Source organism: Excalfactoria chinensis, chromosome 12, assembly GCF_039878825.1.
Source record: "Excalfactoria chinensis isolate bCotChi1 chromosome 12, bCotChi1.hap2, whole genome shotgun sequence".
NCBI classification, from domain to species: Eukaryota; Metazoa; Chordata; class Aves; order Galliformes; family Phasianidae; genus Excalfactoria; species Excalfactoria chinensis.
The window spans coordinates 17,482,464-17,496,389 of record NC_092836.1 but is presented as its reverse complement, the minus strand read 5'-3'; the positions used below and the strand labels follow the sequence as shown (position 1 = coordinate 17,496,389).

Genomic DNA, 13,926 nt, shown 5'->3' with positions numbered 1-13,926 from the left:
CTCCGTATTGCAGTCCTGTCCCCTTGTTTGCACACTGCCATGGGTTTGCTTTGCGCTGCACAGTATTGCAGTCCTGTCCCCTTGTTTGCACACTGCCATGGGTTTGCTTTGCGCTGCACAGTATTGCAGTCCTGTCCCCTTGTTTGCACACTGCCGTGGGTTTGCTTTGCGCTGCACAGTATTGCAGTCCTGTCCCCTTATTTGCACACTGCCGTGGGTTTGCTGTGCGCTGCACGCCGCCCGTCTGCATGTTCACTGCAGTTGAAGTGAAGCTGTAGAACTGCGCAGGGTGATGAACAACGAGCTGCCAGCAGCAGCTGAGCCGTGTGAACAGCACAGAGCTCTGCTGGGGGAGCCAGGAACCCGGCGGTCACTTTATTCTCCCCTCTGGGTGCTGGAAAGTGTTGGTTTGTGGAGCTGGGACGTTGTATATTACAAATGCAATTGCCCTTCAGCTCTTTATCCTGTGAAGAACGAACATTTTCCACTGCGGTTCACGTATCGATGTCCAGACAAGCGCAGCGCCGCTGCCCGCTGAGGGGAAGCTGCGGTGCCGCTCCGTCTGGGCGGCTCCAGGCTCGGACAGGCGCTCAGCCGGGCAGCCCGCGCCGCCGGAAGGACCCAACGCTGCGGTGTCCTGCGGCCCTGACCGCGGTTATCACTTCCGGCCGCGCCAGGAGGCGCCTTCCGCTACCGCTGCGCCTGCGCGTTAGGGCCGTGCTGACCGTGAGCTCAGCGGGACGAGCGGCGGGAGCAGCAGAGCAGGACCGGGAGCAGCGGAGCGGGGGGGGGAGCAGGACGGGAGCAGGAGCTGCCTCGGCAATGGAACCCAAAGCAAAGGCACCACTCGCTGTTCCTTAGAGCGCTACCAGCCGGCAGCTTGCCCAGCACAGCAGCTCCGTGCTGCTCTGCGAACTAACAGCTGTTCCTCCCGGTAACCACCACCAAGTAACTGCCAGCGCTCGGTGTCACGGTTCGCCCCCAGCGCAGGTTCTGGCACCACCCGCAGCCGATCGGTTCCGCCCGAACCTTTTGCCACGATAAACACAGCCTTGTGTTCCGGACGCTCTTTATACACAGCTCAGCGCAGCCCTTGGAGCAGCTCGCGTTTCATTAGGAGAACAGGAACTACATAGAAAACATAAACGCCACTATGAAGTACAAGGATTTCTGCGGGTTCATCCAGCCACGCTCAGTGCGAACCGCAGCCCGGGAGCTGCCCCAGCCGTCAGACGGGACCGGAGCCTTGAACTCCCTGCTCAGAGCTCCATGTTCTCCTCCAGGACCTTGAGGTGCCGGGCCTTCACGCCGTAACTCACGTACTTGTCCCCCATGTGCTCCCGCAGCTGCAGCTGTTCAGAGCACCAGGAAGAAGAAACACCAGACTTACTGACATGGAAAAAAGCCACCAGGACTGAAGTACCAGCAAAAGCAATGGGAGCATTAACCCAGGTCTGCACCGTTATCTCAGTGTCTAAAAAGGGGGTTATAAGAAACCAGACCCCTCTATAATTCTGATGTGCAAAGCATTCACCTCTCTCTTCCTTTCATCCTCTTCTTCCATAATGCTGTACACCCTCTCAAGAAGTTTCACTCCCAATCCTTGCACCACATCAGATCTCAGGACTTCAACCATTCTCCTCATCTTTTCAGGACCTGGTAACATGTCCGCTAAGGAAAGAAGAAGATCGCTGCAGTTACTCTCCATTTCATACTACGCACCAAGAAGATCAAGGAACCACGTTACCGCAGAATTCCAGCTGTCAGTTTGCATGATGCTAAATCTTAAGGCACTGTACAGGACATCACTGCACACAGTTCACACTGTGAGGTCTCTGTAACTTCTACATAATACTATTTTCATTCAAACAATTCTCTACAACAACCGAAAACCACTGGATTATCTTCAGAATAATTTATTGCGAATGAGCTTCTGTGTGAGCTTGTGGATGCCCCATCCCTGCAGGCATTCAAGGCCAGGCTGGATGTGGCTCTGGGCAGCCCGGTCTGCTGGCTGGCAACCCTGCACACAGCAGCACATAGCAGGGGGTTGGAACTGGATGAGTATCACGGTCCTTTTCAACCCAGGCCACTCTATGATTCTATGACTCTATACTCATAAAAACCTCCACTGTGTTTCTGTCGCCCACTAGGAGGTTTTCTTTGGTAATTAGCAGCTGACAGTCAATCATTTAAGATAGTAGCAGAGCAACAAACCTGAAGGAACCTCTTTGAATTTGAAGTCCTCTGATTCCTCAGGTGATTTTCCATGCAAAATCAATGTGTCTCGGTATTTCCTATGAAGTTTAAACTCTGGGGCTGGGGTTGAGGTTACAGGGCATTCAGAGTTCTCCATAGGGTCTGTTTTCAGTGTCCAAGTCATCAGCTGCACCAGCTCATTCACTTCACTCATGCTGCTTTTTCTAGGAGAGGAGAAACATGACGTAATTCAGTCACCACTCGTGATGCAGTTTGCACCTTCCCTTCAAAGGGTTTGCAATAAATGGGGTGAAGTCCTGCTAAGCATCACACGTTAAATTGACTTCTTACAGTCTTACAGTCTTAATGACAGCAGCATTAGTAGCATTTCATTTAATAATGACACTAAATGCATCCACCTGGAAAAAACCCTCAGTCCTACCAGCTACTGCTGCCTGTGCAGCTGCACCGCTAGCAATGCAACCAGTGGGATTTCTTGAAGAAGCTGCCAACATTGACAAGGTCTGCAATAAATTATTTCAGCCTCCTTCACAGTCGAAAGGAAACACGTGGACACCTTTGCACTCGTGCTTTTAAAGCATCCTGGGCTGTATTTCTTCTCTGATGCTGCAACACTGGTTTACTGGGGAGCTTCATTTGCCAAAATATAGCGACACAAACACACGTCCTAAGAAGTACAGCATGAAAAGTTTATAATCAGAGAGGGACAACAATTAAACCCTCTCTGTGTATCACGAGATTCTTCAGTCACCACCTAAAGTGAAACTGGAAAGCAACGCCTGCCATTTTCTCCTCGCCCCAAGTCAGAGTTAAATACTCTCACATATGGCACAAAACACTCACTTCTCCTTGGAATCACCATCAGACTTCTCTGTAGAGCTGGTGGAAGAGCTCAGCTCATCATCAGACAGGCGGTGGGTTACTCTGCTTTTCTACATGAAGAGGAAACAACAGACAAACATTCTGACTTTCAGAATTAATTTATCCCTATGGCACTAACTACTTTTTGTACACACAAAAAAAGAGCCCCATTCAACTAGAACAGTCGTATACATAATGATACATTCAGAAAGTTTAACCTTTGCTTTTAAAAAACACACAGGACATCAGAACGTGCTTAATGAAGTGCTTGTTTGACCCACAGACATCGCCACTCAGTTCTAACAGCTATAAATGCTTTACCAAGCGCCTCATTTAAAAACAAATCATGCATGGTTGTTAGCCAGCTGCACTGTACATTCATAATCCTTACCTCATCTATTGATCTTTAACACACGCATTTTCAAATCATATTTATTCCCTTTATTTATCAGTTAAGTTTCCAGCATCCCTTAAAATACACCAGAAGACTGTGCCCACATCTCTACAGTCCTGTGTGCAGCGCACAGCACAACTCACACCACCACCAGCATCACTGAACTCATGGAACCTCTGTTTGTGAATGCAAACAAAGTTTCTGCACTTAAATAACAGTTAGAAGCATACACAAGCAGGTAAACCACACAGAACACCTTCCATGCAAGAGCAGGACTGAGGAAAATAAAGCCTATGCTTTGAATTTTCAAGCTTCTTCCTTCACTTTCCTGATACTAACAAAGCCCTGCGGTACAGTTCACACAATGTACGTTCATGACCTTAATCCATTTTTTTTAAAATTAGGCAACTAAGAGAACGTCACCAGAAGCTATTTGGTCTCCTTCTGGAAGCTCCTTCTTATTGTGAGCACATACACATACTAAAATACAGACACTACTAACACAGTAAGGTGTACCAGGCTACAGGGAACGTGTTTAGACTGAACTCCAACAGGCAATTCGCCCATAATCAAACACAGCTCATGATAAATATTTTCTTACAACAAATCAAAAAAGCCCATCAGCAACGAAATCACACAGCAGTGCTGCCTGGGATATCTCTTAGTCTTTACCTCTGGCAGGTGGTATAAAAGTGTGTAGAAACGTTAAGCTGATCTAGCTGAACAAACAGGTAGATTGCAGACCTGCACTCTCCCTCAGGACTCACAAAACAACACAGGCAGATAACTGAGCATTCTTACTGGGTTTCTTCCACATACAGGTGTTTCTTTTTTAAAGTATCGCTATATTCCCAAGTTGTGCCTCCACTGAAATATTTCCGAAGCATTATGACCTCAGTTTACCTGAGAAATACTGGGATCTGATGAAGACTGAGCAACTTTAACATGATTTTCCATACGTGATTTTCCTTCAACTATTGCACTACTTCCTGCTCGTCTTGCTGGAATCACTGGAAGGATGACATTTCGGCAATGTTTATAACTCAGCTGCATGTATTTTGAATTAGTTTCATGTTCATGCAAGAAAAGGTTTGACAGAAGACAGGCAGGCAGACGTAATGCTAGCAAAAACCACCAAGGCTTCTATACGAAAAGTGTATACTCTGAGCTTCACACACATTTCAAATACAAGCTGTCACCCCTAAATGCAACTGAACATAATTAATACAGAAATGTTTGTCAGAACTACAGCTTTAGTGTATCATTCGCAAGATGTTAGTGAAGAACTGGCAGCAAGTTAGAATTTGTTCTACAAGAAGTCCATTTATAGAATGCTCACGTGCAAACATAATTACCAGAGGGAAACATCTCTTCCCGAGACTGCTTCAGCCGCCTTCGTTCTCTCGCTGACAAAGGCCGCTCCTTTAAAGTAAATTAGTATGGTATTAATTAGCAACTGTCACAATCACCTTGACTACTACCTACAGAACAAAAAACGTTCTTTCAAATGAAACAGAAGAGAAAGCTGCCTTCTTATTACCTAACAGATGCTGCATTATTTAGTACAAAACAGTTCTGGTAACCAAGATTAACATACGCTATAAAAAAGAAGCCTGTGACCTCACTGGTTCAGCATGGAAGCATCTCTTCCAACACCAGCTGGATGGCTGACCAGACTTCCATGCAGGAAGCTACTATACATTTCTTTACTCTCTGTACAAGTGCTCCAGGAACAGCCTGCTCAGAAGCAATGACAAAAATACAGTGACACCATGTTTTGAACTGACCTTTGCAGTGGCATCTTGACTGGTTTTGTTGGTGCTACTGGTTGCTGCGGAGATTTTGGCAGCCTGCTCCTCTGCACAGCTTTGTGCTTTCTTTACATTCACATCAGTAGGAGACGGTAAAGGCTGAGGAGAAACTGCTCTGAACTTGAAAGAGAAATGAGTAAGAAACTACATAGTTAAAGTTCTCTGCAATCTAGAGACATTCTTGCATGGTAAAGCCGGATGAGAGAGGTTTTGTAACCTACTTAATGTCTCCACCTCTGCACTTCTTCTTGCATCCACTTCTCTTCTGTCCATCCCTCAACTTCATCCCCCTCCTCCCAGACTACTTTTCACCCAATGATTTTGCTGAACGCAGCCTCACATATCAAAACTGAAGAGAACAGCAACAAGGTATGTTTCTGAAAACCAATCATCCTGTTTCCTTACACTGGTGGTGCCTTTCCCCCAAAAAGCCACTCTGCTGAGAGTGACAGGAGCCCTTTTAGGCACATGTGTATCGACCAGTATCTTCTTCCTGGAGTCTACACTCGCACATTCAGGGCAGCTGTTAAACGTCTGGTCTCAGGCACTACTACTGATCTCACTACAAGCAGCCTTACCTGCTCAGCCAGGAAAATACTGCCACTTATTTTGCAGACACAAAGAGAAGTCTGTCACAGCAACCCTGTGCACCGGTACAGATTTGGGGCAAAGTGGCTGGAAGCTACACAAAGGATCTGGGGGTGTTGGTGACAGCCAGCTGAACATGAGCCAGCAGTGTGCCCAGGTAGCCAAGAAGGCTGAGGGCATCCTGGCTTGTGTCAGATATTTCTAGCCAGCAGCAGAGAGGCACTGGTCCCTCTGTACTCCACAATGGTGAGGCTGCACCCAGAAAGGAGGCTGCAGCACGTCTGGGGTCAGCCTCATCTTCCAGCTAACTAGCAATGGCTGGAAGCTGCACCAGGGGAGGTTCAGGTTAGACATAAAGAACAAATTCTTCTTAGTAGGAATGGTAATGCATTGGCACAGGCTGCCCTGGGAGGTTTTCAAGAGAGCACAGATGTGGCACAGAGGGCTGTGGTTTGGTGGGCATGCTGGTAACAGATGGACAGCTGGACAGCCTTAGTGGTCTTTTCTAAACACAACTGTTCAGAGCTTCTTTGCACATGGCTGCTACATCCAGCTGCTGAGGTTTGCTGACATTGCCAAAGGTTTACTCATACTGTTCATGAAGGACGTCTTGAGCATTATGTATCTCGCTATCAGTGATGTTATGCAGGTGTGCATAAAACAAGAACATCTTAAAAAAACTTCTTTAAAAATTCTCATTTTAAAGAGTAAAAAAAGAGAATTCTTTAAATTACCCGTACCTTCTCTGAACAGACCTCAGCCAGCTCTCTTTTCTTCTGCCGTCGCTGCCGTGAGAGAGAAGGCTCATGAGCAGAACCACGAGACTGCAATTGAGAGGTAGTTTTTTCCTGAGCATCTCCTGAAGCTCCATGACAGACAACATCCTAAGAAAGAAAAGGACTTCTTCAGTTTGTAGGTGCTTAAAAAAGTGAAAAAGACCAGCACAGGCAAATTGGCTGTTCGGCCAACAACCAACTTAACACATGACAGCTGCAAACACAATAAGCTTGTGACAGTCAGAAAACAATATCTGCTGCACCACCGTTTCTCAAGAACGCAGATCCAAGACATCTGAATTAGAACATGAACAAATCAGTTTTTCAGTAGAACCTGGACTCTGCAATAGATTTTTAGATCATTTAAAAAGTGCATGAAAATCTTCTTGTAGAACAAAAGAAATTAAAAGGCAATCAGCACCTAAAGCAAAATGGCTTCAAGAGATTGTGCACAAGTGTCAGCTGTACAGCCAGAGGAACAGACATCAGACTTAAATCCAAAGCATCAATGTGAGAGGAAGAGCCATGTTTATATCTGATAGTTTTGAGATTCGACCGGATGAAATAACAGTATTTTTGCAGCAGCTCTCTACACTTTAAGAGGTGTCTATTAGTCAAATCTATTTCAAAGTCTACATAAGCATAAATGCTTTACCACATCAGTTTGCTTTTGGTCTTCAGATGCAGGCTGCTGGAGTTTCAAAGTGTTGTCATCATCTTCCACAGCATCAACAGATGGGTGCTTAGACTCAACACTTCCCCCTTTAAAAGCTTGCTTCGTCTTTTTCTGTAGTCCATCGGTTTCCATCAGTGGATTGCTGGATATTATTTCAGCATTCCCTGAAGCATTTGCATACTTTGCCTTATTACTCTCTGGAATATGCTCACTGCTACTCTTTTCACTTCCAAAGTTTCTCTTTTCATGCGGTAAGATATCTATATTCACTTCACTAATTGTAGCTAGGGAGCTTCCCAGGTTGTTCAAATCCTTACTGCATGGTTTTGTATTCAGCTCAGCAGCTGGTTTCTCTGATGGACAAAACTTGCTGGCTTTACATTTGATGACACAGTCTTCCTCATTCTAGAATAAAAACAGAACAAGAGAGTTGCTTCTCAGTATTATGAGCTTATGAAAGAATATTCCAAGTGCCTGAGGAACATCATTAACATACCAGAGTTCACAAAGTGCATTAAAATTACGATAAGAGATTAAGAGCTTCAAAAATGCAACAACCCACATTTTAAAAGCAATACAGACTGCACTTGCAGATTAGATATTCCAGGCAGGGCTGTACACGTACTGCTCACCCACTTCCAGTGGTACCTCGAAAGAAAAGTTGTAAACCCTTGGCTCTTCCATGAGGGAGAAGCCAGTGAGTACCAGCAATTCTCCAAGAGCTACTTTACCACATACATTTAGTGTTTCAGCTCTGAAAGATTAAACCCATGACAGCAGACTCATTTCAGAACACAAAAACAAAACAGACAAAAAAAACCCCACAACCCACCACATAACTACATACAAGATTAATCACTTCATATGACTCATTTTAACCACCAGCAAGAACCAGAACAATAAATAGTGTGATTTAACAGTAATTAATTTTGCCAGAGTTATTTCACTGAAAATTATTACCACTTATCAAATATTTTACCTCAAATACTCCTGACAAGTGTAGAAATACTTGTAAATAACCACGCTTCATACAAAAGGTAAGTCTGCCAATTCAACTGCACTTTTACACAGAAGCAATTCATACAGTGGCCCACAATTAGAAAATCAGATGTTACTTAGTTAACATCTTACAGTTAAGGCACTACAATTGGTTTCACCAACCTACAGCTTCTAATTACTTCCATTATTAACCTGAACACCATTCTTTCATCAGCCTAAGTTCTACACACCACCAGGAATCCCCATTCTCACCAACAGCTGAGGCATTTCACATAAAATATCATATATTTTCTAGGAAAAGCAAGTTGATTTTCAGCATGCAGGAGAAGAGCAAGAAGATGTATCTTACAGCTCTGCATTTCCTCCCTTGCTCATTGGAGCTGTTTGGGGGTGTAACGTTCTTGTTATGAGATTCATTCTTCACTGGGACCACAGAAGAAGCATCTTCAAGTTTGGAACCCACCATTTTCTTCTGACTTTTGGCTGCCTTCCTGTTAGGAAAAAATAAAGAGTTGCTCAATCACTGCCTTCAGGGCCTTAAAATATTGCTTTGGATCCTAGGAATTTAAGAACCCCTCACTGCACAGATAACAGAGAATACACAATAGCGGGCTTTTTCAACAGACTGTACATAACATTCTCGTTTTCCTCTCTACACAAGCAGCTTAAAAACACTATTTAAACTCTGTCAGCAAAGTACACTTGTTCTGCACAGCACCAAAACCGCTCCTACCTGGAAGCAGTAAAGTAACCGACCTACCTTAACCAAGAAAAACAATCCTATTGGTGAATACCAAAAGGAAATTGCAAATACAATGTCCAGCTGATAAATGGCCTCAGTGAACCACACAGCATAACATGCATCTCCCAGTGCTTCCTTGAAAATATTGGGGTTTCTCATTTCTTTACTCTGAATAAGCTGATCAGTTCTAACTGTCGCATAATTTCATTTGCCTTTGCAAAAACCAAACCAACCAAACAAACCCAACTGCTTTTCATTCTAGCTCTCCTACTCCTCAAAGACTCCAAGGCAACTAATGTTTGCAGGTTTTACAACTGCACACAGCAGAACCAACATTATCCTGCTATAAAAAAAGCTGAAAAGCAAAGATGAAAGTAACATGAATGTTCTGCATACAATCACCCAAGTGAAAATATCTTACATCTTTGTGGCTTCCAAAAACAGCGCAATCTGGTGCTTGATATACGGCTGCCTCAGTATGCTTTTCACACTAGGCCTTTGCTCGGGCTTTTTACTCAGCATGGTTTGTATTATTTCTACCAGCTGTGGGCTGTAATCCTTCGGCATGGGAGGCAGCTGTAACAGGAACAGAAGTCTGATATTATTTAACACTGTCAACAAAGCGTACTGCAAAATCATTTATACGTGACAGTCAAATTCAAGCTAAGTCCTTTGTACAAAAAACAGTCTAACTATTCACACTATGCATTTCTCAAGTACTTCACTGTGTTCTGTTTTGTTATTGCTTTTAATTAACACTGAAGTTGGAACTGTGTGAATAGGCATAAGAGATTCATATCTAATTAATGTTTTAACTTCATCATACAGCAACGCAAATAAGGCACTTAGTTATAATAGGAAAGTGACTAACGGTGATGGAATTCTTTGCACAATGTAAAATTCAGAAGCAAATGAAAAAAGTGACTTATCTTGAAGCCTTGAAAATTAATCACTGCAGTGTTGGACAAAAGGGAAATAAGAAATCCCAAGCAAATCTAAAAACAAACTTCCTGGCTCTGCTGCTCTATCACAGATCAGCAGGAAATACCAACCTTCCAAACAGACATGACAGCGCATGTAACATGCCGGATACTTACAGATCCCTGCAGAGCTTCTGACTGAAAAGGGTTCTCTCAAGTTAGCAAAAAAATAAATAAACCAAGAACTGAGAAAAATGTCAATGTTTTTACCTTTCCTTCAATAATTCGATAAACCAAAGAGTTCATGTCTTTAGCATTAAAGGCGTGTTTCAGCGTGGCCATTTCATAAACGCAGCAGCCTAAAGCCCAAACATCAGACTGAAAAAAGGGGAAGAAAAAGTTTGAAGAGCTTTGCATTAAAGGCAGAAACTCCAGGCTTGGTCATATGCTTTCCAAGAGGCTTTTCATCACAATAAAGGAATTAAGACCAAAATGCACTGCAAACTTTTGGCCTCAGTCTCACTCTTAATGGTGACTGACTATTCTCTTCCAACTTTAACCAGGTGGATTCTGAAAATAACTGTAAAGGTTGCAATTCATAGGGTGGGTTTTTTTGTTTGTTTTAATTACGTACAAAGTTGGTTCTAACCAGAGGAAGGAAACCTTCCTATTGTTTGTAAGAACAGTTTCCCTTAGTTATTGCTCACTCACAGACACCCAAATTGATGCTCCCTGTGGTTTTCAGCATGTGGGACAGAAGAGCACAAATATTTTTCTTTGTTTTGTTTTCAATTCCAAGACGCTGCTCATTTCTTTATTCTTTTTTTTTATGTTACAGTTTAGCATGAAGCACCCTGTCTGAATCCACAGCTACAAAACAGACCAAAATCTTTGTTTATTTTGGCATGCTACAACAGCTACAGTCACATGGACATGTGATTTGTGATAACTTATCACATGCTGTTAATTCTCATCCACTGCAGCAAACAGTTCCATAAAGGTGCTGGCCAATATCTCCTTTTTCCTTTTATCTTTGGTGACATTAAAGAGTAATTAATTAAAAATAATGCATTAGATTGTAATGTTCTCAGGCAAACAAAACAAGTTGCTCAGCAAAGCAGAAATGACATTTACATTAACTTACTGTACCTTGTAGTTGTAGGGTTTGTTAGAAAAGAGCTCGGGGCTCATGTAGTACGGAGTGCCTATGAGAGTGCTGGCCATGTCACACTGGTTTTCCAGCACTCTGGCTATTCCCAGGTCACCCACTTTGATTATATTTGTTCTTGTCAGAAAAACGTTTTGAGTTTTAAGGTCTCTGTGAAGAATGTGTTTTTCGTGTAAATACTGGGAGGGGAAGAAAAAGAAACACAGACTGAGTTGAGTAACACAACTGGTTCTCCATGAGAAGTAAAATCACGCAACAGAGGTTGAAGGAGGGAAATGCAAACACAGCAAAAACACACATATCGTTATCTAATAAAAACGGTTCATCACTGCTGAAGACAGCATTAGTATATTAATATAATAATACAGGTACAGCCCCAGAACTTGGTCATGCTTTACCAGAATCTCCCCTATGGCTTTAACAAGCCATCAGGACTGTGCTCAGACTCCTCAGTTAGCAGGAACAGGCACGGCTGTGCACACTCATACACTGGTGTATATCTGGCCACAGGAGCCAACTTTTAAGGAGCAGGACAGAAAATTCTTATTTCTCGGTGTTAATATTTCTATCTTTATTACCGTGGTAACATTCTTAAAGTTTGGTAATCTCCGATGCCAACAGAGTCCGATTATATTTAAGAAAATTATAGATTAGCAGTTTAAATTACCATTTAAAAAACAGCAAACCACAGAAAACGAAACACTTCTGACAGGAGCCTTTTCTTTTTAATAAAACAGAAGAGCAGCTCCACTCTTGAAGCCTGATGCAAAAAGTCAAACCACAGAAGCATTTCAGACTACAAACACCTTGGAAGTTACCACTGTTGGCTGTGACAGAGCCGCAGATATACCAAGTGACAGCAAAACCCTACCAGAAATACTCAGTTAGTCTGACTGCAGTGACGTGCGAACAGGTCCTTAACGGAGCTGATAACCACTGTGCTCAGATGTCAACCCAGCCAAACAGGATTTCAAAACCCATAGCCCAACTGTAGGATTCTAAAGGCAGAAAGAACCAAATTAAGTTTCTATTTTCCAAATGACAAAGTTGCATTTTACGTTACCTGCAGTGCCATGGCAATCTGGACAAACCATTCTACCACCTGATTTTCTGGCAGAAGTTTGCCCTTCTGCTCCTTGAGCCTGTGATACAGATCTCCTCCTTCGCAGTAGCCCATAACGATATACAGCAGCCCATCTTCCCCCTGCCAGGATTCCCTGTAGGCGACTATGTTGGGGTGTTTCAGCTGGGACAGCAGCTGTGCCTCCTGCTCCGCTGCCTTCCTCTCCCGGCTGGAAGCATGCTTCAGGTTTAACTTTTTGATGACATACTGCAAAAGAGATTTCAACGTGTATCATCAGAGGAGAAAGTTACAGCACAGAACCGACTGTGTTCCATACGCCTAACCAGCTACATTCATAAAAGCCTTTTAGTCGGAAGGGACCATTACAGGCCACCTGAGCCAAGATTCCCCTTTAGTCTTTGTGCTGCTCTTCTGCTTTCTGTCGTGCAAATCAGGTCTTTTCATTTGAAGCAGGTGAGCAACATGACCCCCATCAAAAAACAACAACCAAACCCACAAAAAAACAATGCAAACATTGCTGTGCAGCAAACACACCTCAAACACAGCTGCTTTCACAGAGCACTAGTAAGCTCTAAAAGCCACAACCAAAAATCCTGCTCGTCTTGCTAGAAAAAAAAGCTGCTTATAAAAGCTGGCAAGAGATAAGACACGGGCCAAAACATCAAATATTGTAAGTTAAAACAGAAACGATAAGGAAGTGAGATTCCTGCCAGCGCTAATGATGAGATAGAAGGGGTGAAATCCAAGGACCCGCATACGGCCCACAGTCCGCTCCGTGTTTACTTTCAGGACAGCGCGGTCAGCAGGACGCTGGACTGTGCCCCGTGGTTAACGGGCCCGCAGGGCGCACGTGTTAACATCGCGGCCGCGCAGCTTCGCCTCTCCGCGGAGGAGCCGCGCCCGCTCCCACACCGGGCCCCGGCCCCGCCGCAGCTCCGAGTCCCCGCAGCCAGGCCCGGCCGACCCGCCCCCCCAGCCCGCCGGTACCTGCTTGCCGTCCTGCCGGTGCCGCACCAGGCTCACCTCCCCGTAGCTGCCCTTGCCCACAGCCCGCAGGAAGCAGTAGGCGGCCAGGGGCATCCTCTCGCCGCCAGACAGACGGCGGGATCCCTCACCACCCCGCGGCTATCGCCGCCATCAGCGGCCCGCCACCCGGCAGCGCGGCGGCCGCTGCCATAGAGACGCCCTCAGCTCCCCGCTGCCACAGAGAGCGCCACGCGCAGAGCGTCCCCACTGCGTCTCTATGGTGCGAGCCCTGCGCCGCCATCTTGGAAGCGGGTGAAGCGGCCATGTTAGGAGCGGGCAGGATGGCGTGAAGCCAATTGCAGCTGCCACCAGTAGAAACAAAGCTGTCCCCTCACAAACAGTGCCCGACGGTCCCCGGCTTCTGCCTGTGTAGTGTGAAAGGAGCCCGGGCTGCTCGAGGCTGCTGAGCAAAGCCACCTTGTCACCTTCACACAGCAGAGAGCGGACCATGACTCCCCATGGCCATGACCCCCCATGACCCCCCATGGCCATGACAGACACCCCATGGCCATGACACCCCACGGGCAGACCCACGGCCGGACTGTTGGACCAACTGGACGCACCATGGACGTGCTCATCACGGTGCTGGACGTCACACACACCAACGTTCCGTGCTTCATGTTTCCCGTACGCTTATTGCCGCTGTTCACATGGGGTTACT

General features: G+C 45.1%; 1 protein-coding gene across 2 annotated transcripts; it reads right to left on the bottom strand.

Moving 5' to 3' along the window:
- Positions 1-1,053: 1,053 nt before the first annotated feature.
- On the bottom strand, positions 1,054-13,456 carry NEK4 (NIMA related kinase 4). Of its 2 annotated transcripts, none has more exons than XM_072347521.1 (15): positions 13,227-13,456; positions 12,219-12,485; positions 11,137-11,334; positions 10,258-10,365; positions 9,489-9,643; positions 8,675-8,816; positions 7,306-7,731; positions 6,615-6,758; positions 5,263-5,385; positions 4,831-4,897; positions 4,379-4,485; positions 3,064-3,152; positions 2,218-2,423; positions 1,535-1,671; positions 1,054-1,352 (listed from the first exon to the last, which is right to left on the bottom strand). In XM_072347521.1, the coding sequence occupies exons 1-15, from the start codon at positions 13,317-13,319 to the stop codon at positions 1,260-1,262; spliced, it is 2,355 nt and encodes a 784-aa protein (XP_072203622.1). In that variant the 5' UTR covers positions 13,320-13,456; the 3' UTR covers positions 1,054-1,259. The 2 variants fall into 2 exon arrangements, with proteins under 2 accessions (XP_072203622.1, XP_072203621.1); XM_072347520.1 differs by having other exon boundaries at positions 1,055-1,352; positions 5,263-5,406.
- Positions 13,457-13,926: the final 470 nt, after the last annotated feature.

Coding starts and splice junctions, on each gene's coding strand:
- NEK4 (XM_072347520.1), bottom strand. CDS start 13,319: ATGCCCCTGGCCGCCTACTGCTTCCTGCGGGCTGTGGGCAAGGGCAGC. Junction 12,486..13,226: donor ACCGGCAGGACGGCAAGCAG/GTACCGGCGGGC, acceptor TCTCTTTTGCAG/TATGTCATCAAAAAGTTAAA. Junction 4,898..5,262: donor GTCAAGATGCCACTGCAAAG/GTCAGTTCAAAA, acceptor TTTACTTTAAAG/GAGCGGCCTTTGTCAGCGAG.